Source organism: Schistocerca piceifrons, chromosome 4 (genome assembly GCF_021461385.2).
Source record: "Schistocerca piceifrons isolate TAMUIC-IGC-003096 chromosome 4, iqSchPice1.1, whole genome shotgun sequence".
NCBI classification, from domain to species: domain Eukaryota; kingdom Metazoa; phylum Arthropoda; class Insecta; order Orthoptera; family Acrididae; genus Schistocerca; species Schistocerca piceifrons.
Window position 1 is genome coordinate 68,823,852 of NC_060141.1, and position 23,724 is coordinate 68,847,575.

Here is a 23,724-nt window from a genome sequence, read left to right on the forward strand (position 1 = left end):
TGCCGTGCGTGTGGCTCAGAACGCGGAGATCGATGGCCACCGGCTGTATCGGCGTTTCTCCGCGTCGGCGCCCACTCTCCGACAAAGGTCTTCGTCCGGCAGGCCCCTTTGATTGGCCAACACGCATTAGCATGGCTAGTGCGTGTCTCTGCACGCACAAGGCCGATAGAAATCGGGGCTACGGATAGGAAGGCCGAGTCGTAGGAGTGGCGACGTAATTCCCAGAGGACGGTTCGACGCCACGTCTTTCCTCTTCGCACTCACCTGAATTCAAACGACAGTTTCGCGTCTGTGTTTGTGTCTCCAGAAACTACTGTTCCGGATGAATACGCAGAGGTGACTTCCAGTGACGGTGCCGATTCTTACTTAACAAACTGTTAAGCAAAACTTTATTTCCAAACATATACATCACAGGTACTTGACCGAGCGAGATGGTGCAGTCGTTAGCTCACTGGACTCACATTCGGGAGGACGACTGTTCAAACCCGCGTCCGGCCATCCTGATTACGTTTTTCTTAATTTACCTAAATCGCTTCAGGCAAATGCTGGGATGGTTCCTTTGAAAGGACACGTCGACTTCCTTCCGAATCCTTCCCTAATCCGATGGCACCCATGACCTCCTTCTTCGGTCCCCTCCCTTAAATCAACCAACCAACCAACCATAGATACCAGTACGTGCTGTAACCTCTGGACACAGTGGAGTCTCGTTTATCCAAATCTCGTTAATCAATACTTCCAGATCCTCCTCATCGTACTTATTTTTCTTTTTATTTGTTTTTAGTACAGTAACTCTGTACTAGAAACGCGTGCTGAAAAGTAAGCCTCCGAATGTTTTATTATGTTCTCAATATCGGTTGAGGTATCACGTGTCACGCATATTACTCGATACTTGTCTGACGCAAATCACAACCCTCTGCCGTTAGTGGACTCCGAATTGTAGTGAAACATGGAGGTGTGTAACGTAAACATGTTCTGTGTGAGAAACAGCGTGCTGTAATGGAGTTTCTAAGCGTCCACACATATAGCACCCTCTCCTTCAGCACGACAACGGCACACCATACACGAGCGCTGCGACATGTGCAAGAATTACGTGCCTTGGGTCAAGGACGTACCCACACTTTTGTCAAAGGGGTGTCCGATTTGCTAAAGAGGATTATGGAAAGGCTCATGTCTTTATTTATTCTAAAAACAAAATTTATTTTTATGTATAAAGTTTGCTGTCTGGAGATCTTCATACCTTTGTCTATAAAATTAAGCAAGAAATACTTTTGCTATCTTCTTAAATAAGTGTAACATATATTCTCATTAGTATATATATATATATATATATATATATATATATATATATATATATATCGTTACCTGGCTATATAATAACTTCGCTTTATTGACAAACGTGAATTAAAACTCTAATATAATGTGTTGCCTCTTTATCTAATATAAGGTTCACTGTCGAAAAGCATAAGAATCTTAATGCTGCGATGAGTAACTTACAATGTTAAAGGGTTCAAACCTTTGGACCACTGCTATCTTTCTTCTACTACAGTCTTTTACTTAAATTTACATCTTAACTGAAACCAAGTTAGAATTCTTTCAGCACATCAGAGCATCCCAAGTTCCTGAGTTCAGTCAACTTAAAACCATAGCAACCAAATTTATTTATAAAAGAAAACAAAATACACTAATACTATGACCTACAGTTTTGGGATCTTAACATTGATTCACGCATCGATTTGAAGTACACTTTTAACGTATGCGACGTCACAAATGAGTTTTCGTTTATCCATAACAATATGATAGTACAGTCTTTGATGCTAACAAACTCCTCTATGCTGTACAACATACGTTATCGCTTATATGATGTTTATTTACAAATACGTCAGAGCTATAGCAGATGGACTAACTGTTCCAAGAATATTACGAATAAGACATTTCACGGTAGAACATCTTCCTTCCGGTAAAACTTGAAGACACGATATATAGCCGACCCACAAGTGAGCCATCTTTAAGTACAGATAAATAGTACAAAATAACCGTCCATAGCTGCCTTCCAATGTAAATATCTCTGAACTGTGCATATTTGCAAAATCTTTCCCAAACCAACATTAAAATTAAATACTATTTGTCAGGGTAATAAATATTTACCAAATCAAGATAAGTACTCTTACAGAAGTAACGAAAAAATTATTTTTTACGTAATTGTTTCTACAACGTAAAAGCATTACAGTTTGAAGATAAGAACATCTGAAAACGCGTGAGTTGTTACAGCGTTACAAGAGCGTAAATACATAACGGACGAAAGGTGCGGGGGTTGGGGAGGAGGGTGGGGATCTTCTTCAAGCAACCCGCTCAAAAAAGCATTTTACAAACGATCGAGCCGGCCGGTGTGGCCGAGCGGTTCCAGGCGCTCCAGTCTAGAACCGAGCGACCGCTACGATCGCAGGTTTGAATCCTGCCTCGGGCATGGATGTGTGTGATGTCCTTAGGTTAGTTAGGTTTGAGTAGTTCTGAGATTTAGGGGACTGATGACCTCAGATGTTAAGTCCCATAGAGGTCGGAGCCATTTGAACCATTTTTAACAAACGATAGAGCTATAGATTGTGCTGTCGTCACATATCCCTTCCGTCCTCCACAAACCACTCCCTCTTCTTCGGTATCGGAACCGGTTTTCGTAAATGAGTACCGCCCACGTCTCCAGATTGGGCGATTTTTGCATTTGGGCTACTAATGATAGAATTTTGAGAAAATTGTTTAGAGAAATGCTACAATTCGCCACTTGGGCGGTATTTTTGTTGATCAACACTATTTTTGGGCAACAGAGACGAATCCCACGGTATTTTCATGCACTAACTTTAATTTGACGTTATTTGTAGTTACGTTTACCGCTTCGCTGCCTTATGATATATTGAAATATTGCAACCCGAAACCAAACTGCAAACAACGACTAAGATTCAATTATTACTCATAAGTACCTATGGTATTATAGTAGCACGTGCATAGTTTTTTAACTTACCATAACTCTAGGGGACGAAGTAAAACTGGTTTATCTCTTCTTTCTTGCTACAAACGTACCTGTAATTAGACACTACTACAACAGCACATAGAACAAAGGCAGCAAACGGCGCCAATTACATTTAATTCAGCTGCAGTTAAGAATGAAACTGTTTAACAGAACAACAAGTGAGCTCACGTGAGCCCAAGAATATGCAATAGCTGGTCTTGACTAAAGTAAGAAGGGTGACCGGTGATAGTGCTATCGATGCATCGATAGTTTAAATCTACGGGTAGCGTTATTGATTATCAAAAGTGCATACCCTTTTTTCGTCATATGACTGAAAATCAAAATAACTATTTGACTACACGGCAACCAGGGCGTCTAATTTCATTTAAGCGATAGAGGGCTACCGGATCCTCTGGACGCCCACTTTGGCTACGTCGTTGCTTGGGTTCACTGCCAACCATCACTCATCGTCCATGCAGTGCCTCTTGGCCCCATCTGATTCTTTTCTGTTTCCAAAACTTAAATGGCTCTGAGCACTATGGGACTTAACATCTGTGGTCATCAGTCCCCTAGAACTTAGAACTACTTAAACCTAACTAACCTAAGGACATCACACACATCGATGCCCGAGGCAGGATTCGAACCTGCGACCGTAGCAGTCGCGCGTTTCCTGACTGAGCGCCTAGAACCGCGAGACCACCGCGGCCGGCTCCAAAACTTAAAAATAAAAACAGATTGAAGACTTCACTTCGATTGTGATGGAGTGGTGCAAGCAAAGCTGAGACTGTGGCACCGTCAACAATGTCAAACACTCTATTGTGACAGTATCAACAAACTGCTCCCTCATTGTGAGAAATGTATGCGTCGCCAGCCTGATTGTTGACAAATAAATGTGTAGGCATGAAGACTAAAGATGTTCAATGTTAATTATTTATTTTATTTAATGAGATACAAGAGATCCCACATAACAAATTCGGAGGTATTACTTTGCAGCACGCCGTCGTATTTCATAGTGTGAAGGTATAAACTGGCAACAGTGAACGGCGACAGTCATTAAATTCAACCAACCGCAACTCACTCTTCTGCCACGACGTCAGTTAACAGCGACTTCTACAGCATTCAGCCGGCTGTTCCTCCTGTGAGGCCTCAGGTGCATTTCCTCTGTCGCTTCGGCACATGTCTGCAATTTCGTGTTTGCAGTGTGTAGCTCGAGTCGGTCCAAACAAGTATTGCTCACCACATCTTTCATGCGATGCTCAGCGACGACGCGAAACGTCGGTTTGTTTGCTGTTCAAAAGAAAGTGATTTTTAAAACTGGACTTTACGTGTCCTTTCGATAGGCCGGTCCCAGTTTAGTCTAGTGCGATATTTGTTATATCGATAAGTGTTACCAGGGACAGTAAGTACTCAAGCAGCGAGTGAGCAGCGTTTCCGCACGCCGGTTGTAAGTCAGCACGGGCCAAGGCGGTGCATTTGCTGCTGGAGTTATAGGTTATTCTTTGTGTTTTACTGTCTCTATTAAATCGCATGGATAAAACGGATAGGGACGGCTAGAGGACAAATGTAAGGATGTGGAGGCTTATCTCACTAGGGGTAAGATAGATACTGCCTACAGGAAAATTAAAGAGACCTTTGGAGAAAAGAGAACCACTTGTATGAATATCAAGAGCTCAGATGGACACCCAATTCTAAGCAAAGAAGGGAAAGCAGAAAGGTGGAAGGAGCATATAGAGGGCCTATACGAGGGCGATGTACTTGAGGACAATATTATGGAAATCGAAGAGGATGTAGATGAAGATGAAATGGGAGATACGATAAAGATGAAATGGGAGATACGATACTGCGTGAAGAGTTTGAGAGAGCACTGGAAGATCTGAGTCGAAACAAGGCCTCGGGAGTAGACAACATTCCATTAGAACTACTGACAGCCTTGGGAGAGCCAGTCCTGACAAAACTCTACCATCTGGTGAGCAAAATGTATGAGACAGGCGAAATACCCTCAGACTTCAAAAAGAATATAATAATTCCAATCCCAAAGAAAGCAGGTGTTGACAGATGTGAAAATTACCGAACTATCAAGTTAACAAATCACAGCTGCAAATACTGACGCGAATCCTTTACAGACGAATATAAAAACTGGTAGAAGCCTACCTCGGGGAAGATCAGTTTGGATTCCGTAGAAATATTGGAACACGTGAGGCAATACTGACCCTACGACTTATCTTAGAAGAAAGATTAAGGAAAGGCAAACCTACGTTTGTAGCATTTGTACACTTAGAGAAAGCTTTTGACAATGTTGATTGGAATACTCTCTTTCGAATTCTGAAGGTGGCAGGGATAAAATACAGGGAGCAAAATGCTATTCACAATTTGTACAGAAACCAAATGGCAGTTATAAGAGTCAAGGGACATGAAAGGGAAGCAGTGGTTGGGAAGGGAGTGAGACAGGATTGTAGCTTCTCGCCGATGTTATTCAATCTGTATATTGAGCAAGCAGTGAAGGAAACAAAAGAAAAGTTCCGAGTAGGTATTAAAATCCATGGACAAGGAATAAAAACTTTGAGGTTCGCCGATGACATTGTAATTCTGTCAGAGACAGCAAAGGACTTGGAAGAGCAGTCGAACGGAATGGATAGTCTTGAATGGAGGATATAAGATGAACATCAACAAAAGCAAAACGAGGATAATGGAATGTAGTCTAATTAAGTCGGGTGATGCTGAGGGAATTAGATTAGGAAACGAGACACTTAAAGTAGTAAAGGAGTTTTGCTATTTGGGGAGCAAAATAACTGATGATGGTCGAAGTAGAGAGGATATAAAATGTAGACTGGCAATGGCAAGGAAAGCGTTTCTGAAGAAGAGAAATTTGCTAACATCGAGTATAGAGTTAAGTGTAAGGAAGTCGTTTCTGAAGGTATTTGTATGGAGTGTAGCCATGTATCGAAGTGAAACATGGACGATAAATAGTTTGGACAAGAAGAGAATAGAAGCTTTCGAAATGTGGTGCTACAGAAGAATGCTGAAGATTAGATGGGTAGGTCATATAACTAATGAGAAGGTATTGAAAAGGATTGGGGAGAAGAGTAGTTTGTAGCACAGCTTGACTAGAAGAAGGGATCTGTTGGTAGGACATGTTCTGAGGCATCAAGGAATCACCAATTTAGTATTGGAGGGCAGCGTGTGGGGTAAAAATCGTAGAGGGAGACCAAGAGACGAATACACTAAGCAAATTCAGAAGGATGTAGGTTGTAGTAGGTACTGGGAAATGAAGAGGTTTGTACAGGATTGAGTAGCATGGAGAGCTGCATCAAACCAGTCTCAGGACTGAAGACCACAACAACAACAAAACGGATATCGAACTAGACTAATTTGGGACGGGTATAGTGAATGGGCACATAAAATTTCGTTTTAAAAACAATTTAATTTTTAACTGGAACCAAACCGACGCTTTCCGTCGACACTGGCCCTCTCACGGAGCGTGTGATAAGTAGTATTAGTCTGGGCTGACACCAGCTACACGTAGCAAAACGGAAATTGGAGATATCTGCCGAAACAGCAAAGAAATTGTGCCCGACACTTTTTCGGAGAGACACCCTGTACTGCCCCTGTTAGCGCGAGTAAAATGACTCCAACGAGGAAGAAGGTGGTAGTGTCCATCAAGAAAAAGTCTGATGAGCGCCGTAGGATGGATAAAGAGGAACTATTGAAAAAATAGTTGCTGAATTTGGTGTTGGAGCATCAACGGTGACAGATTGGAAGAGCAGCCGGAAAGAAATTGAGAGCTATTGTTTCAAAATGGTGATATCTGATGAAATTATTACCAGCTGTTCGTCTGAAGGCAATGAGATACTGGTGATGGATTAGCTGGCAATTTTTCGGCTAAATATGAAGATATTATGACACACACAGAGTCGAAAATTCAGCTGGACAGTACAACAGTTTATTCGGAACGCCAGGCGGAAACGACTCCAGTGAGACCGATGGTGAAACGCCCGAGAGATCATGCTACAAGTAAAGGACGTAATAAATATTGGACCACAAAAAATGTTCGTTATTATTTCAGTGCATAACACTCACTGTGTTTTTTTTCCAGTCTCTGGTGTACATTTTCATGAACGTAATGTGTAATTCGTGTATTTACGTTAAATAATAAATAAATATAATAATTGTACGGGCGGCATTTGATCTGTCTATTTTTTTTTATTTTAGTATCTGGATTATTGGAATTTTCGATACGCTAGAGGAATTACATTCCCACCTAGTTCGCATAAATGACATTCCACTGCAATTTATTTATTTTTATTTTTATCTCCGGATTATTGGGATTTGCAATAATCCGAAGGAATTACGGTTCCACTTAGCCAGCATAAATGAGGTTCCAGTGTGATACACCAAGTGGTATTGAGTTTGGCGCCGAGACGGCGACCACCCTACGTCGAAACAGTGGACCTTTCTAGAACGTTCACCGAACTTCACCTCACTGTCTTCCCTACTAATGAAAAGATAAACCCGGGGAAAATTTGAACTTACGCTTCGAAACGAAAATTTTACCTCCGCACAAGATATAAGTTGCCTTTCCATGTAAAGTTGAGAAAAGCTCTCTCATTTGTTCATTACCGAGAGTGCATTAAGTGGAAATTGAGATAACACAGCAACGAAAGACGTTTTAGCTTCTCCGCTTCAACAGATTAGCATCTGTTCAACAGAGTTTTGTACTACTTCCCCCGTAGTCTACTCTTCGTGTTAAGCATTCCTAATGTGTCTGTCTGGTATGTTTTGTTGTGACATTTGTGTTTTAAGCCATTTGCGGGAAATTAACACGAAACATAAGTGTAAAGGGTACTCCGAGGCTGTATGTATTTGCATGTAAAAGATATACCTTGTAAAATAAAAAAAATATTTAAATCTGTGCTCTGCTTTTGAATCTTTAATAGCTATCAATAGCTTGCAAGATTTAAAACGAAAAACGTGGGATGCATGCAACAGATGATAGTAAAGAGCTCAGTTATTCTTGCATCATTTAGTAAGGAAGGAGGAGGACTATTCACGCATTAATTAAGCAGAGCATGCACACCATGTTTTTCATTTCCAATTTACCAAGTATTTTCATAGCTATTAAAAATTCATAGTTACAAGTAATGCAGACTATTTGTCTGAGATTAGGAACATGTTTAGGGTGAGGAGAAACAATTTTTTACATTTTGTTCCGATTTAAAAACGTGATATATGAAAAATTCATTTTTGTTCAACTAATTATGTATGGTTTTTAGCCTTGTGTGTGTGTGTGTGCGTGTGTGTGTGTGTATTTGTGTGAAATTTTTGAACAGATTTCAAGCATTTTAATAAGATCATCTCAGTTACATTTTCACCTGACTCAGTCAATATATTGTTTCCTGCGTACAGCTTATGAAAAGAGCATGAAGGTAAAAATTAGATATATTTTATCGCACACGGTTGCTGACCATCAGTCGTTCTTCCAGTGAACCATTCACGACTGGAACAAGAAAAAGGAGCAAACGGCAGTATTACACAACCACACCATACAAGAAAGCGAGTTAGTATTGCAGAGCCATACATATCTGAGTTATGTTTATCATTTCAGTTCTCAAGCTTATCGGGAAATTCATTTAAAATCAATCGCAAAATTGCTACCAAAGTGACAGACAGACAAGAACGTAACCTAATTACAACGTGGTTGAGATTATGGGGAAGTTAAAATTTTCACAGAGTTTCTAGCGTGTAGAAGGCATACAATTCTGAAATCGGATGATTATTTTTGACGCTCCCTGTGTGTTATTGTCTTCTCCGTGGTTCGAAATTGTCTCTTGATTTATACTCATTGTAGTGACATAACTTGCTTTAGTGTGTCAGCACTTTGCTATATTGCACATGCACAAATCAGTTTTTTTCTTGTAGGAAATTTCGTATTTTGCTTTGGGCAACTTATACAATATAGGTTTCTTCCTAATTTTAAAACTACAACGTATCTTAAGCTAAAGTTGTCATGAAAGAAGGACCTTTCCTTTGATGGTATTCATATCGAGGTCAGAATACTGGATTCTCTTTAAAGTGGTGGTACACGTCATCCTATTAACATTTGTAGTAAATCTCGCTGACTAGTCAATTTCCTTTGAAGGAAATATTACAAACGTCTCGCGAAATGACCACAACAAGAAAATCAGAGAAATTTAGAGGTGATTAGGAGGTTTATTGACAGCCGCTCTTCCCAAATACCTTTCGTGAGTGCAACAGGGTAGATAGTGCATCAGAAGTATCATTGGTCAGACGCTGTAATTTGGCTTTCGGATTATAGATGTATTTGAAGATTAATCCTAAATAAAACTGACGACGCCCTACGACGTGCGACTGTTGACTGTAAAGTAATGTTGTGTAACAAACAAAAAGCTCAAAGACAAGAAATGTTGTAATCTGATTTCATCAAGGGACCATTCCAAGAGATGATTAAAATGAGTGCCAGTGAAGTCAGCGAAAGGCGGTTAACTTTGAGTAAAACACTGGAGGAGTATATAAGACGCAGGAAGCAAGTAAATACAAACAGAGCAGTCGATGCACTGGCAACGCCAGTGGCTTCTTCTTTTGCGTCACGTTTGAGTTTGTTAAGTTCCTAGAGGATTCGGTCTTTGTAGGTTTTATCAGATGCGTAAATAATGTGATGTCCTGTCTCGGGAAATCTAGCATTGTTAGTGGCTCTAATTACCAAGAGGAAATCATAGAATGCTGATACATAACCTAACGAGATGATACAGCGGTTAAGGGGTTCCGTTCATGTTACGGGGACGCAGGATTCAAATAAGTGTTCAAACATCCTGATCAGGGTTTCCCGTGCTTTCTATGTCAATGCAAGGGAATGTCACGATAGTGAAATTAAACAGAACAAAGCTGCTTTTCTTCCTACGTCCTTCTCAAACTATTCTAGTACTTCATCTCTGATTACCTGATGAAAATGAGAAGTTAAACTCAAATATTCGCAAATTAAAAGTGCTGTAATAGATTTGAGTGCATAAAAAGTCAAGTCAGATATTACTTACGACCGCGGTAAAAATGTCCGTTAGTTACGTAGGTAAACATAGGGTGACACTTGAACCTAAAAGCGGATATTCTTGCTTTCCTTCGCGACGTACTTCTGGAGTGCAGGTTAATCAGGACACTCGGCTGATTATAGCTCGTGCTGTTTTTATGCGGCAATGTCATTGTCCATTTTGCTCGATATTTTTACCTTTACAAAAACAAACACTTCAACGCTTTTCGGATACAACCATCTTCAGAATCTCTCAGGTAACAAATTGAACAAATGAGCAGTACTGTTTCTACAAGTATTACAATAATACACATGCAGTTTGTCCAAGGAGAAATGTTCAGTATTCACGGACACGACAGAACGCTCACGTGAAGCCGAAAATATTCATATGGACATACGCTCTTTTCAGAATGGTTTCCGAGATAGAACACATGCAATGTACATTTGATTTTGGGCAAGTGGCGCGCACTTATGTGCCTTACCTACCAAACCTCTTTGACGTTTTGTTTCAGCGCAACCTACCTCACTGGGTTTCAGCCTCTTTGTTCGTGATGCCTTTCTGCCATTAAACTACGCCGTTAAAGGCGTAGTTATCCACTGTGTGTTGTGAGAGAAGTAGTGAGGTGGATTAAGTGTGTATCGGTTTACTGTGTTTGTACACACGCTGTCTGAAATACCACCGTGCACGTAGTATCAGTTAGAATGCTGCCCTGGTCTAGGACTGTAAGGCGCGCGATCTATACGAGTTTGACCGAGGGCAGATCGTGTTGGTCCGGTGGCTCGGCACGAGTATTTCGGAAACTGCATGACTTGTCGGATGTTCGAGGAGTGTTGAGGTGAGAGTCTTCGACACGTGACGAAACCAAGGTGAAACCACGTCCAGATGGTGTTGGGCTGGGGGGGGGGGGGGGGGGGCGGCACTCACCATTTAAGATACCGAGCGCCGCAGGCTGGGGAGACTGGTAAAACAGCACAGGCGGCGAATTGCGCCTGCATTAACATCAGATTTTAATGGTGGTCTGAGTACAACTTCTTCATCGTGCCAATGGGAAGGCGCGAATTCGTCGTCTTCCAAGGGACAGCTCTTTCACACCCGTACTGTTGGACAGAGACAAGCTGGTGGGAGCTCCATTATCCATTATGCTCTGGGGAACATTCACGTGGGGATTGATAGGTCAAGTGGAAGTAGTACAAGGCACCATGACGGCCAAGGAGTACAGTAAACTGGTTTCAGACCACGTACACCCACTCATGTCGATCATGTTCCCCGACGGTAGTGGCATTTTTCAACAAGATAATGCGCCATGTCACAAGGCTAGGAGTGTGATGGAATGGTTCCAATTGATCTGCTGGTCCTCCAACTCGTCAGATCTGTATAAGATCGAGCACATCTGGGATGTGATTGGACGTGGTGAAAGAGTTCATCGCCCCTTTCGCCGGAATTTACGGGAATTAGGTGACTTGTGTATGCAGGTATGGTTCCAGCTTCCTTCAGCGACCTACCAAGGTATCATTGCTTCCATGCTACGACGCGTCGCCACTGTTATCCGTGCAAAGTGGACATACTGGTTAATAGTTAGGTTGTCATAAAGTTCCGTCTGATCAGAGTATGCACATATGGTCTATATTTCCGGCTTCTGCGATGGTAGTGCTCCTGCCGCTGTCGAATAATACCGTTGACGATTCTCAACAAGTCGAATGCCTGATAGTACAGTGTTTGTCAGTGTTTTCAACACACTGCGTGAAACAGCGTTCTTCCAAGTTCCCGCTTTTCTTCTGAATTTGTAGCTACAGGAACACATTTTTGAAATCGTTCAGTGTAGTTCTGCTACCAGCACACAACAACTTTCTGCAGGTGTCGATGTCCCATAAACATTATATGAGGATCACTTGTACGCATTTCTTATCCAACGTTTCCACAATCTTCACATTTTCGACAATGGCACAAGACTTGAATTTTATCACTGGTTAAATGACAATCTTCATTTGATTCCATTAATACTATTCACTCATAAAGACGGCATAAAGACGGGTTTACACGGGATGATATCAATAAGACACATAATAATCATCGACGGTCGCAGGAAAACCCTCTCGTTACAGTGGAAACCTATTTCCAAGTTTATTTTTCCATCAACGTTTGAAGCGACACTTCGGTAATATGTAGACAGATCCTGTCATTTTAGAAAAACGTATGAAGGGACAGAACTACTAACATTTTTTGGAAAATTCGTTTGCTGGCCACCTTTAGAACGTTCCTTTGCACGCGGCCTGCAGTGTACTTACAGCATGATGGAGGCCGTCCACATTTTCCCAGACGTGTGTGGGGACACCTCAACCGCATTTACCCTAATTGCTGAACGACCGTGGTAGTGCAATTACCTACCTGCTAAGATCGCCAAACCTTACGCTATTAAATTTTTATTTACGGCGTTGGATGAAGTGTCAGGTGCACAAACGGTAGGTGAACACGCGAGACGAATTTCTTGGTCACATCATGGTGTCTGCTGCCCTTATTGGAGAACGTGCAGAGCCTCTCAGACACATATAACAGCATGTTCTCACAAGAGTGTACAAGTGCACTGAAGTTCAAGGTGGGATACTCAAACACTGTCCAATAGTTCTGATATGGCGTCTACGATAATACTCAGAGGTGAATGTGTTATTATACGTGTTTTTCAATTGATACTTTGTACAGTGCATGTTGTAATGTTCACCAATTGTTGCACATGAGTAAATCTGACAACGTATTGAATAATACAGAAATTAAATAACAATGTACATTAAATCTATCCTACCTCCGATATCATTTGGGGTAGGACATAATGTTTGCATGAAGTCTCTTCCTTCGAATAATCTTTCCCGTCATATCCCAGAATATTGAACACTCCTCCTGGGACACCCTGTATAGAATAAAACAAAAATATACCACATGTCATATGTTGAGGTACTGTATCTGAGCTGTTTCCTTGTACATTAACGTCGCAAACTGGTGCTGTTTAGTGAGGCAGCCTTGTCATGCTGAAGTCAGGTCAACGCTCACAACCTATTTCCTAGTATTATGTAGAGAGTTATGTCTATGTAACTGGGCACCTAAAAGCCACACATTAAATGTACTAGAAGAATTGGAAATTTTTGTTGACGGGAATAGAGAACCACATCGCCTGCTGAAGGAACAAAATAATTTCGGATTAAACCGGTACTGTGACATCTTCCAAGACTTGCTCGTGCAGCTAAGCAGCGAGTGGGTTGGGTTGTGTTGGGGGAGGAGACCAAACTGCGAGGTCATCGGTCTCATCGGATTAGGGAAGGAAGTCGGCCGTGCCCTTTTAAAAGGAACCATCCCGGCATTTGCCTGAAGAGATTTAGGGAAATCACGCGCAGCGAGTGGGTTGGGCTGATTCGAGGAGACTGTGTCAACACTAGAAGTAAACACAACAGCCGGGAGATGGCGGCGAGATCAAAGTCTACAGTGCTAAAATTTTTGTATTTTGACTTTCTTGCCACGTATTTTTATAAGAATGTCATAATGTTTCGCATTCTCATTTTACAAAATGTAAACGGGGTTGAAATGTAGATTTCACACAGTGTACAGTAGAGCGAAAAGTTACGTTAATTTCTGCCCTTTATACTTTCAAGGCATTGTAACATTCTTTTCATTGCCACCTTTATTCATTCTATTATTTTACAGATCATTTTATGAAATGGCTATGCTTATAGTACGAAAAAAATGTAGACGTTCATCTGAATTTTTATGTAACAAGCCCATTTGCACTTAACGCCATATAACAACCACACTGTTAATTTGTTATTTAATGTATGCTGCTTCGCTAAATGGCGTTAGTTTTTGTTACAAGTGTACATAAGGGCTGACAAGATACACTGTATCAGGATTTTAAATGTGGTATGTGTTCCTTTATTCTACACGTATACACGTACGAGCGGCGTTCAATGAGCAATACAACGCTTTTCTTCTCGGCTAGTTCCAGTTGAAAAAGTGCGGCATTTGTTATGGGACATTGTGAAATATTTCCTCTTCAGTCTCTATTGTTTTATGAAGTTCTGATAGATGGCGGCGCTCTAAGTAGACTTCAAAGAGGCGTCTGTAACAGAGGTGCGTTCAAAAATGGTTCAAATGGCTCTGAGCACTATGGGACTTAACATCTGTGGTCATCAGTCCCCGAGAACTTAGAACTACTTAAACCTAACTAACCTAAGGACATCACACACATCCATGCCCGAGGCAGGATTCGAACCTGCGGCCGTAGCAGTCACGCGGTTCCGGACTGCGCGCCTAGAACCGCTAGACCACCGCGGCCGGCCAGAGGTGCGTTCCAATCAGATAGCTGTCATCGAGTTTCTTTTGGCGGAAAACCAGAGTAGCACAGATATGCATAGGCGCATGCAGAATGTCTACGGAGATTGTCAGGGAACAATAGTAAGGTGAGTCGTTGGGAGAGGCACCTGCCATCATCGCAACAAGGTCGCGCAGACATATCGGATCTCCCGCTTGCCAACTGGCCGCACACAGTTCTGACTCTTGTAGAGATGAAACGGCCGGACACTCTGTCGCGTCTTGCCACGGTTCTCGCCGCTCCCCCCTTCTGAGGTTCGAGTCCTCCCACTGACATGGGTGCATGTTGTCCTTAGTGTAAGTGAGTTTAAGTTAGATTAAGTATTGCGTAAGCCTAGGAACCGATGACCTCAGCAGTTCGGCCCCATAGTCCTTACCACAAATTTCCAATTTCCAACTCTCATGCGAAGGGATCGATGCACAACTGGACGTCTCTTTTGATAGTGCTGATACACTTTTCCGGAAGGTGTGCGCTTTCAGGGTTTATCGATACCTCGCAGAGGACCATAAAGAGCAACGAGCTTGGTCCAGTGAAGGATGCGCTACAAGAGAAACAGACCTGCATGATGAGGAGGTTACTGTTGCAGCAGGAGATTGGCTCCGATTTCGACCAGTGGTGTAGTACCATGTGGGCAAATAGGACTTCCCAGTAAGGTGGCATAAGGCGGAGGCAATGTTGAAAAATAAGGTGCTGTTGTCAAAGGGTGGGGAATAATATGGTGTTCAAAATGGTTCAAATGGCTCTGAGCACTATGGGACTTAACTTCTGAGGTCATCAGTCCCCTAGAACTTAGAACTACTTAAACCTAACTAACCTAAGGACATCACACACATCCATGCCCGAGGCAGGATTCGAACCTGCGACCGTAGCGGTCACGCGGTTCCAAACTGAAGCGCTTAGAACCGCACGGCCACACCGGCCGGCTAATATGGTGTATTGGAATCCTAATAAAACCAGCCTGCTTTCAGAAAAAAAAGTGTTGTATTACTTATTGAACACCTCATTACATTACAGCTTATTTTATGAAATGACTGCAGTTAATACTAGGAAAAAAATTTACGTCGGTATGAATGTTAACGTGAGAAGCCCTACGGGTGAATGTTAACGCCACGTGACGGTAGGAGATAGTTATTTAAGTTAAGCTGTCTTATTAAACAGCGCTAGTCATGATACAAGTGTACATGTCAATCGGCGAGATACACTGTATACAGGGTGGTTCATTGAGCGTGACCGGGCCAAATATCTCACGAAATAAGTGTCAAACGAAAAAACTCCAAAGAACGAAACTTGTCTAGCTTTAATGGGGAAAGCAGATGGTTGACCAGCTATATGGCGCTCCCATAGGTCAAATGGATATCAACTGCGCTTTTTTAAAAATAGGAACCCCCATTTTGTATTACATATTCGTGTAGTACGTAAAGAAATACGAATGTTTTAATTGGACCACTTTTTTCGCTTTGTGATAGATGGTGCTGTAATAGTCACAAACATATGGCTCACAGTTTTAGAAGAACAGTTGGTAACAGGTAGGCTTTTTAAATTAAAATACAGAACGTAGGTACGATTGAAAATTTTATTTCGGTTGTTCCAATGTCATACATGTACCTTTGTGAACTTATCATTTCTGAGAACACATGCTGTTACAGCGTGAATACCTGTAAATACCACATTATTGCAATAATTGCTCAAAATGATGTCCGTCAACGTCAATGAATTTGGCAATACGTGTAACGACATTCCTCTCAACAGCTAATAGTTGGCCTTCCGTAATGTTCGCACACGCATTGACAGTGCGCTGACACATGTCAAGCGTTGTCGGCGGATCACGATAGCAAATATCCTTCAGCTTCCCCACAGAATAATCCGTGGACATTAAATCCGGTGAACTTGCGGGCCATGGTGTGGTGCTTCGACGACCAATCCACCTGTCATGAAATATACTATTCAGTGGATTTTCCGTTGCCCAATAGTGCATATTATGCCGATTTACGTTACCGCTGTTGGTGAATGACGCTTCTTCGCTAAATAGAACGCGTCCAACGCAGCTAAAACACCTACTTGGGCCTCATCATTTGTTGCAGACCGTGGTTGAGGTTACACAAGTGGCTGAACACTTCCTTAAATAACGTAACTATCCGGCGAACGGTCCGGACACTTGGATGATGTCGTCCAGGATACCGGGCAGCATACATAGCACACACTCGTTGGACATTTTGATCACAACAGCCATACATCAACACGACATCGACCTTTCCCGCCATTGGCAAACGGTCTATTTTAACACGGGTAATGTATCACGAAGCAAATACCGTCCGCACAGGCGGAATATTACGTGATACCACGTACTTACATGTTTGTTACTATTACAGCGCCATCTATCACAAAGCGAAAAAATTGGTCCAACTAAAACGTTCATGTTTCTTTATGTACAACACGAATATGTGATAAAAATGGCGGTTACCGTTTAAAAAAGGCAGCTCATATCCGTTTGACATATGGCAACACCATCTAGGGGGCCAACCAAAGCGCCATCTGGTTTCCCCATTCAAGCTAGACGAGTTTCGTTCTTTGTAGTTTTTTCGTTTGATGCGTATTTCGTGATATATTTGGTCCGGTCACTATCAATGGACCACCCACTAGAGATATTACATGTGGTGCGCTTTCGTTTTATTCTACAAGTAATATTGTATTACACGGAGAAATACTATTTACTTTATTTGTTTGTTATGACACATATTGTTATAATGGCTGTGGCATGAAGCACGTTTAGGTTCATATGAGAGCATAATAATCTGATGCCATTTAGGGACAAAATTTTCATTTGGCACAATGTATCTTCTCCCTCCAATCACAAATGTCTCTATCATTTATCCACTTTAAGTATTGTGACATCGCCAAGCGACGAGTTTCTATTCGAAATTCTGCAAAGTAATGAACTATATGTTGAACAATTTTTGTCGCTTCCCTGAGACAGGCGGCAAATGGACTTGTTTGCTCCTGTCTCCGTTTCACGTTACATGTGTTCTCATACGACGTGGTTGCTGCCTGCTGCAGATGAAGGACCTGCACCACGACCACCTGGTGCGCTTCCTGGGCTCCTGCGTGGACCCGCCCAACTGCTACCTGCTCACCGAGTACTGCCCCAAGGGCAGCCTGCAGGACATCCTGGAGAACGAGCAGATACAGCTCGACTGGATGTTCCGCTACAGCCTCATGCACGACATTGTCAAGGTGAGTAACTGACCACACGTGATAAGGTAGCAAGTCTGTATGTCGTTATAAGGTCTGTATGTCGGCGAACCAGACACTCATTCGAAATGGATAGCTAGGCTGAAGTCGTCAAGTTGCTATGTCTTGGTGATTCACAGAAATACAGTGCGTCCATTAAACCGTGGTGCAGTTTTAATCTATCACAGAAAAGCAATGAAACAAGACAGAAATGTGAAACAAGTTGGAAACGGAAGAGAAACTCTCGAAGGGTCCATACCTGCGCAGCGCAATTCGGTGTGGCTTCCATTTGTTGCCCTACATAGCTTCTTGGGAAGCTATACGGAGCCTTGAAATCGTGCAAGTTATACCGTAGCATGAGCATTATAGGAGGCTGCAACAGAGGTATAGTGGGCTGTTTTTCTATTAAGGTGGGTGCACTACCTTCTGTAGTAGAGAATGAGGGATGTGGGGGACAGAGTTTCGTGAAAGTACACAACTAGCCATTAAAATTGCTACACCACGAAGATGACGTGACAGGAAGAAGATGCTGTGATACGCAAATGATTAGCTTTTAAGAGCATTCACACAAGGTTGGCGCCGGTGGCGACACCTACAACGTACTGACATGAGGAGAGTTTCCAACCGATTTCTCTAACACAAACAGCAGTTGACCGGCGTTGCCTGGTGAAACTATGTTCTGATGCCTCGTGCAAGGAGGAGAAATGCGTACCATCACGTTTCCGACTTTGATAAAAATCGGATTGCAGCCTATTGCGGTTGCGGTTTATCGTATCGCGACATTGCTGTTCGCGTTGGTCGAGATCCAATGACTGTTTGTAGAATATGGAATCGGTGGGTTCAGGAGGGTAATATGGAACGCCGTGCTGGATCCCAATGGCCTCGTATCACTAGCAGTCGAGATGGCAGGCATCTTATCCGCATGGCTGTAACGGATCGTGCAGCCACGTCTCGATCCCTGAGTCAACAGATGGGGACGTTTGCAAGGCAGCAACCATCTGCACGAACAGTTCGACAACGTTTGCAGCAGCATGCACTATCAGCTCGGAGACCATGGCTGCGGTTACCGTTGACGCTACATCACAGACAGGAGCGCCTGCGATGGTGTATTCAACAACGAACCTAGGTGCACGAATGTCAAAACGTCATTTTTCCGGATGAATCTAGGATCTATTTACAGCATCATGATGGTCGCATCCATGCTTGGCGTCATCGCGGTGAATGCACATTGGAAGAGTGTATTCGTCATCGCCATACTGGCGTACCACCCGGCGTGATGGTAGGGAGTGCCATTGGTTACACGTCTCGGTACCTCTTGTTCGCATTGACGACACTTTGAACACTGGACGTTACATTTCAGATGTGTTACTACCCGTGGCTCTACATATCAGCAGGCTAATACACGACCGCATGTTGCAGGTCCTGTATGGGCCTTTCTGGATACACAAAATGTTCGACTGCCTCCCTGGCCAGCACATTCTCCAGATCTCTCACCAACTGAAAACGTCTGGTCAATGATGACCGAAAAACTGACTCGTCACAATACGTCAGTCACTACTCTTGATGAACTGTGGTATCGTGTTGAAGCTGCATGGGTATGTGTACCTGTACACGATATCCAAGCTCTGTTTGACTCAATGCCCAGGCGTGTCAAGGCCGTTATTACGGCCAGAGTTGGTTGTTCTGGGTACTGAGTTCTCAGGATCTATGCACCCAAATTGCGTGAAAATGCAATCACATGTCACTTCTAATGTAATATATTTGTCCAATAAATACACGTTTATCACCTGCATTTCTTCTTCGTGTAGCAATTTTAATGGCCAATAGTGTACTTCTTCCCTCGCACGTCTAGTGGGATCTGATATAACAGAGTGAATAGCATATGTGATTCTCTGTTTTAAATAATTACTGTCGTTGATACGCTCACTGCAAATGCGTTGTTTTACATAACTCCAAAAGTAAAAGTGTAATGGCCCTAGGTCTGAGGATTGTGCTGACCTTGACTTAGAATCAGCGCTTCCTATTCATCGAAGGGGAAATTTTGCATCCAGGAACTAGTAAACGTTGTTGGCGTAGTGTAGAGGAGCGCCGTCTTGTAGAAAGATGACAACTTCAGGAAATTGTGGGACTGCATACAACTACAATGTGTCAAGTTAGTTGTTTGACATCACAGTCTGCTCCGCGAAGAAAAATGGGCTTTCATCTTTATCATGCATCAGGGCAGACCACACTCTCACCTTAGGGATGTTATATACCTATTCAGTGTAGGCACGAGGATTTTCAGAAGCCCATATTCTGACGTTATAACGATGAACATGACCACAGATGTGAAATGCAGCCTCGTCGCTAAAAACAATCCTCTTCACATACCGTCGATCATAATCGATCTCATTAAGCATACCATTAGCAAACTCGACTCGCTTGGGTCTGTCGGTCGGTTTGACACAGTGCAAAAACTGCACTTTGTAATCCGAAAACGAAGCTATTTCTTTAAAACCTTATGAAATCCTTTCTTACGCCTTATCCTCGACCACACGCACTCACCGATTTTTGGAGCTTCTTAGGTAGCTGTCCCGTACAACTTCCACAGACTCGTCACTAAACGAAGGTTTCCCAGAAAGTGCCGGTATATTTTAACTGCTTGTCCCACCAATTAATGTTATTTCTGTTTGGTTGCTCTTCGTTGTTCACGCGAGATATCCGCGTCGGATACTGTTCACAGATTAGAATTTAGTAAGCCGCAGAAAAGACTGAACTTTCCTCTATGCCGTTCACACCTTGACCTACGTGGCCTGATACGCTACTGTTACGCTGTTCGTTGTGTTGTGTCAACGGCGCGCGCACACAACGTTGAACGTCATGCTGCAGAGAGTTCTTGCGATACTGTCCAATGTAACGCGAGTTTCAACCTTTCATTTCGTTTGTGTTACCCACAAAAAGCGACCGTAATGTCACGACGATTTTTCGGACGAACTGAATGTCGTTCCATGGCGACACTATGGCGGTTACACTGTGACAAGAAGTCGAGTAAAATACGAGCCACCGTAATATGAGGCCGGTTAGTAGAGTTTCAGCAGTCCGTAGTGGAAGACGTGTAATGGTTATAACATCGTGTTCCAAGCGTTTGACACACAGAGTATTCCAGTCGTATAAAAGCACCCTTCGGACGGCGAAGAAGATATCGTGATGTTAGTTTCGGGTACGTGGATGAGCCTTTCGTGTCGGCCGGTGTGGCCGAGCGGTTCTAGGCACTTCAGTCCGGAATCACGCGGCTGATACGATCGCAGGTTCGACACCTACCTCGGACATGGGTGTGTGTGATGCCCTTAGGTTAGTTAGGTTTAAGTAATACTAAGTCTAGGGGACTGATGACCTCAGATGTTAAGTCTAATAGTGCTTAGAGCCTTTGAACCATTTGATCCTTTCGTTATAATGCTCCATAGAGAAAACGAACTCTCAGAATTTCCGTATTTTCTGAATGAAAAAGAGAAAGAAAGTCAATCATTATCTTGGATGTACAGGAACATATAAAACTTGCCGGAACTTCATGGCATTAAGTCCACAGAAAGCCCACTCACAGGGACAGATATCTTAACAGAAAGTCCAGTCACCATCCGAAGCAGAAAAAAATGAGTTATTAGATCAATGGTGGACCGAGCTACAAGAATCTGTGAACCATAGTACTTGCAGGATAAGGTCCATCCTTTAAGAACTGCCTTCAGATTAACCGACTACTCTGACATAGAGATAAATAGGGCACTGCTCCTTAAAATGTCTAGATCTTCTACTGAAAATGACACGGAATTGATACAGCGTATAAACAAAGGGGAAAAGTTCCACGAATATTTGAACACTGCAAAGGCCCTATCCCAGCGACATGCCACAGCAGCACTACATAAAATCCCTTGCACCTGCTATCAGATACACCGGGTGATCAAAAAGTCAGTATAAAATTGAAAACTGAATAAATCACGGAATAATGTAGATAGAGAGGTACAAATTGACAGACATGGTTGGAATGACGTGGGGTTTTATTAGAACCAAAAAATTACAAAAGTTCAAAAAATGTCTGACATCTGATCAGAATAGCAATAATTAGCATAACAAAGTAAGACAAAGCAAAGATGATGTTCTTTACAGGAAATGCTGAATATGTCCACCATCATTCCTCAACAATAGCTGTGGTCGAGGAATAATGTTGTGAACAGCACTGTAAAGCATGTCCGGAGTTATGGTGAGGCATTGGCGTCGGATGTTATCTTTCCGGATCCCTAGATATGTCGGTCGATCACGATACACTTGCGACTTAAGGTAACCTCAAAGCCAATAATCGCACGCACTGAGGTCTGGGGACCTGGAAGGCCAAGCATGACGAAAGTGGCGGCTGAGCACACGATCATCACCAAACGACGCGCGCAAGAGATCTTTCACGCGTCTAGCAATACTTATTTTTGGGGTTCTAATAAAACCCCGTGTCATTCCAAGCATGTGTGTCAATTTTTACGTCTCTATCTACATTATTCCGTGGTTTATTAAGTTTTCAAATTTGGACTGACTTTTTGATCACCCGGTACATAGGAAATACAAGAAGAACCACTAGCACCCACCTTAAGGAACACAAGACCAATTGTCGCTAAATCAACAGTATCAGATCATTCGTTGGGACCAGAGAACCATCAACTGTGGCGGTAGCAATATCTGACCGTGAACTATGCTGGGATCTGCACACAGGCCTTAGAAATTCAAAAGCACAAACAAAACTCTAACCTAAACTAAGAAGGATCCAAAAGTGAACAAGTTGTCTGCCTTAGTGCTAAATAAAACAAGTAGCGTCAACTCTTACCCACTACAAGCTCTATAACATACGTTCGTCCAATTCCGTGACCTTAGGCAGGGGTTCAGTGACGTCAAGATCCGACCGCTTCGTGGGTACATACATGGTGAATCAGATGCCCCTACCGTAGTCTTCGAGTTATTTAAGAAAAACGTGAAAAGGTGACCATCAAAAGAACCCCCACCCCTAGTTCAGTCCCCACCGGTCAGTATTTCAAGTATATTGTTCATGACAGACCCTCCAAAAATTTTACAAAAATTTGCGACTGCACGAATTATTTCCCATATTCGACCTTTTTTGGTCTTCATTAACTGGCATTATAAAACCACAGGCTTAATCGAGCACTTACAAGTTGAAAACCAGAAGTTTGAGTAAATCTTACCCAACAGTTTTGGGAATTTTAACGGCATAAAATAAACAATTACATCCTTCTGTTATACGAAACTACTGTGCTAGTAAAGGTCAAGATCGGATTGAATTGTGGAAATAATTAGTTTTAGCACAACGCCTGCGAAAACCGTTTATTTCATTATCCACTTTGGCACGTTTAAATTAATAGTGTTAATGAAATATCCAGTTATATTGGTGGCGCATCAGCCTAATCAACGGAGATCAAAGAAGGTACAATATCGGGAACATTTTGTGTAGTCGAAAATTTTTATGCAATGGTAGGAGGGACCCCTCTAAAAACATACCATAAATCCAGACTCGCGAGTGACGAATGTAGGTATTTCTTGAATAACTTGAAAATCGTGGTGTCCAACGAACGCGTATGCCAGTACAAAATTTAACCACATTAAATTTCCTACAGAAAAGTCCCATCACGTTTTCTGTAGCACTCATAGTTTACACGTAGTGTGCGAGAGGATATGTATATTTCGCTTGTGGTTTTTGAAGCCCTGATATACTATTGCGGATTGCATAAGACGACTTCGGTAGGGGCAACTGAATTGCTCTGTATAATCAGTTGGGCTTGTTGAGCTTCTTTGAGAATGTAATGCTTTCTGGGTCGTCAAAGCGTCAGATGATGTCTCAGGCAATGGAAGACGAAACATTAGGCAGAGAATAATGCCTTGGACCGCTGCCTAACGTCCTCAAAGATACATTAGTAATAACGTAAACACCGCCCGTGAAAGCCTGATTATATGATATCTGGATAATTTTTAGACCACGTCATTCCGTTTCAGGCTATTAAAATATTATTTAATGCTATTGCAATTAGGTCAAGTGATCATTCTGAAGCATTGTTGGACTTTTAACACTCTCG

At 42.4% G+C, this 23,724-nt stretch overlaps 1 protein-coding gene across 2 annotated transcripts in view; it reads left to right on the forward strand.

Annotated features, from left to right (window-relative positions):
* The window catches only part of LOC124795224 (atrial natriuretic peptide receptor 1-like), a 1,189,640-nt gene that overhangs the window by 935,264 nt on the left and 230,652 nt on the right, over positions 1-23,724 (forward strand). For both annotated transcript variants that reach the window (XM_047259145.1, XM_047259146.1), the window contains exon 11: positions 17,450-17,626. In XM_047259145.1, coding sequence (XP_047115101.1) covers positions 17,450-17,626 — 177 coding nt within the window. The remainder of the gene's footprint in view (positions 1-17,449; positions 17,627-23,724) is intronic.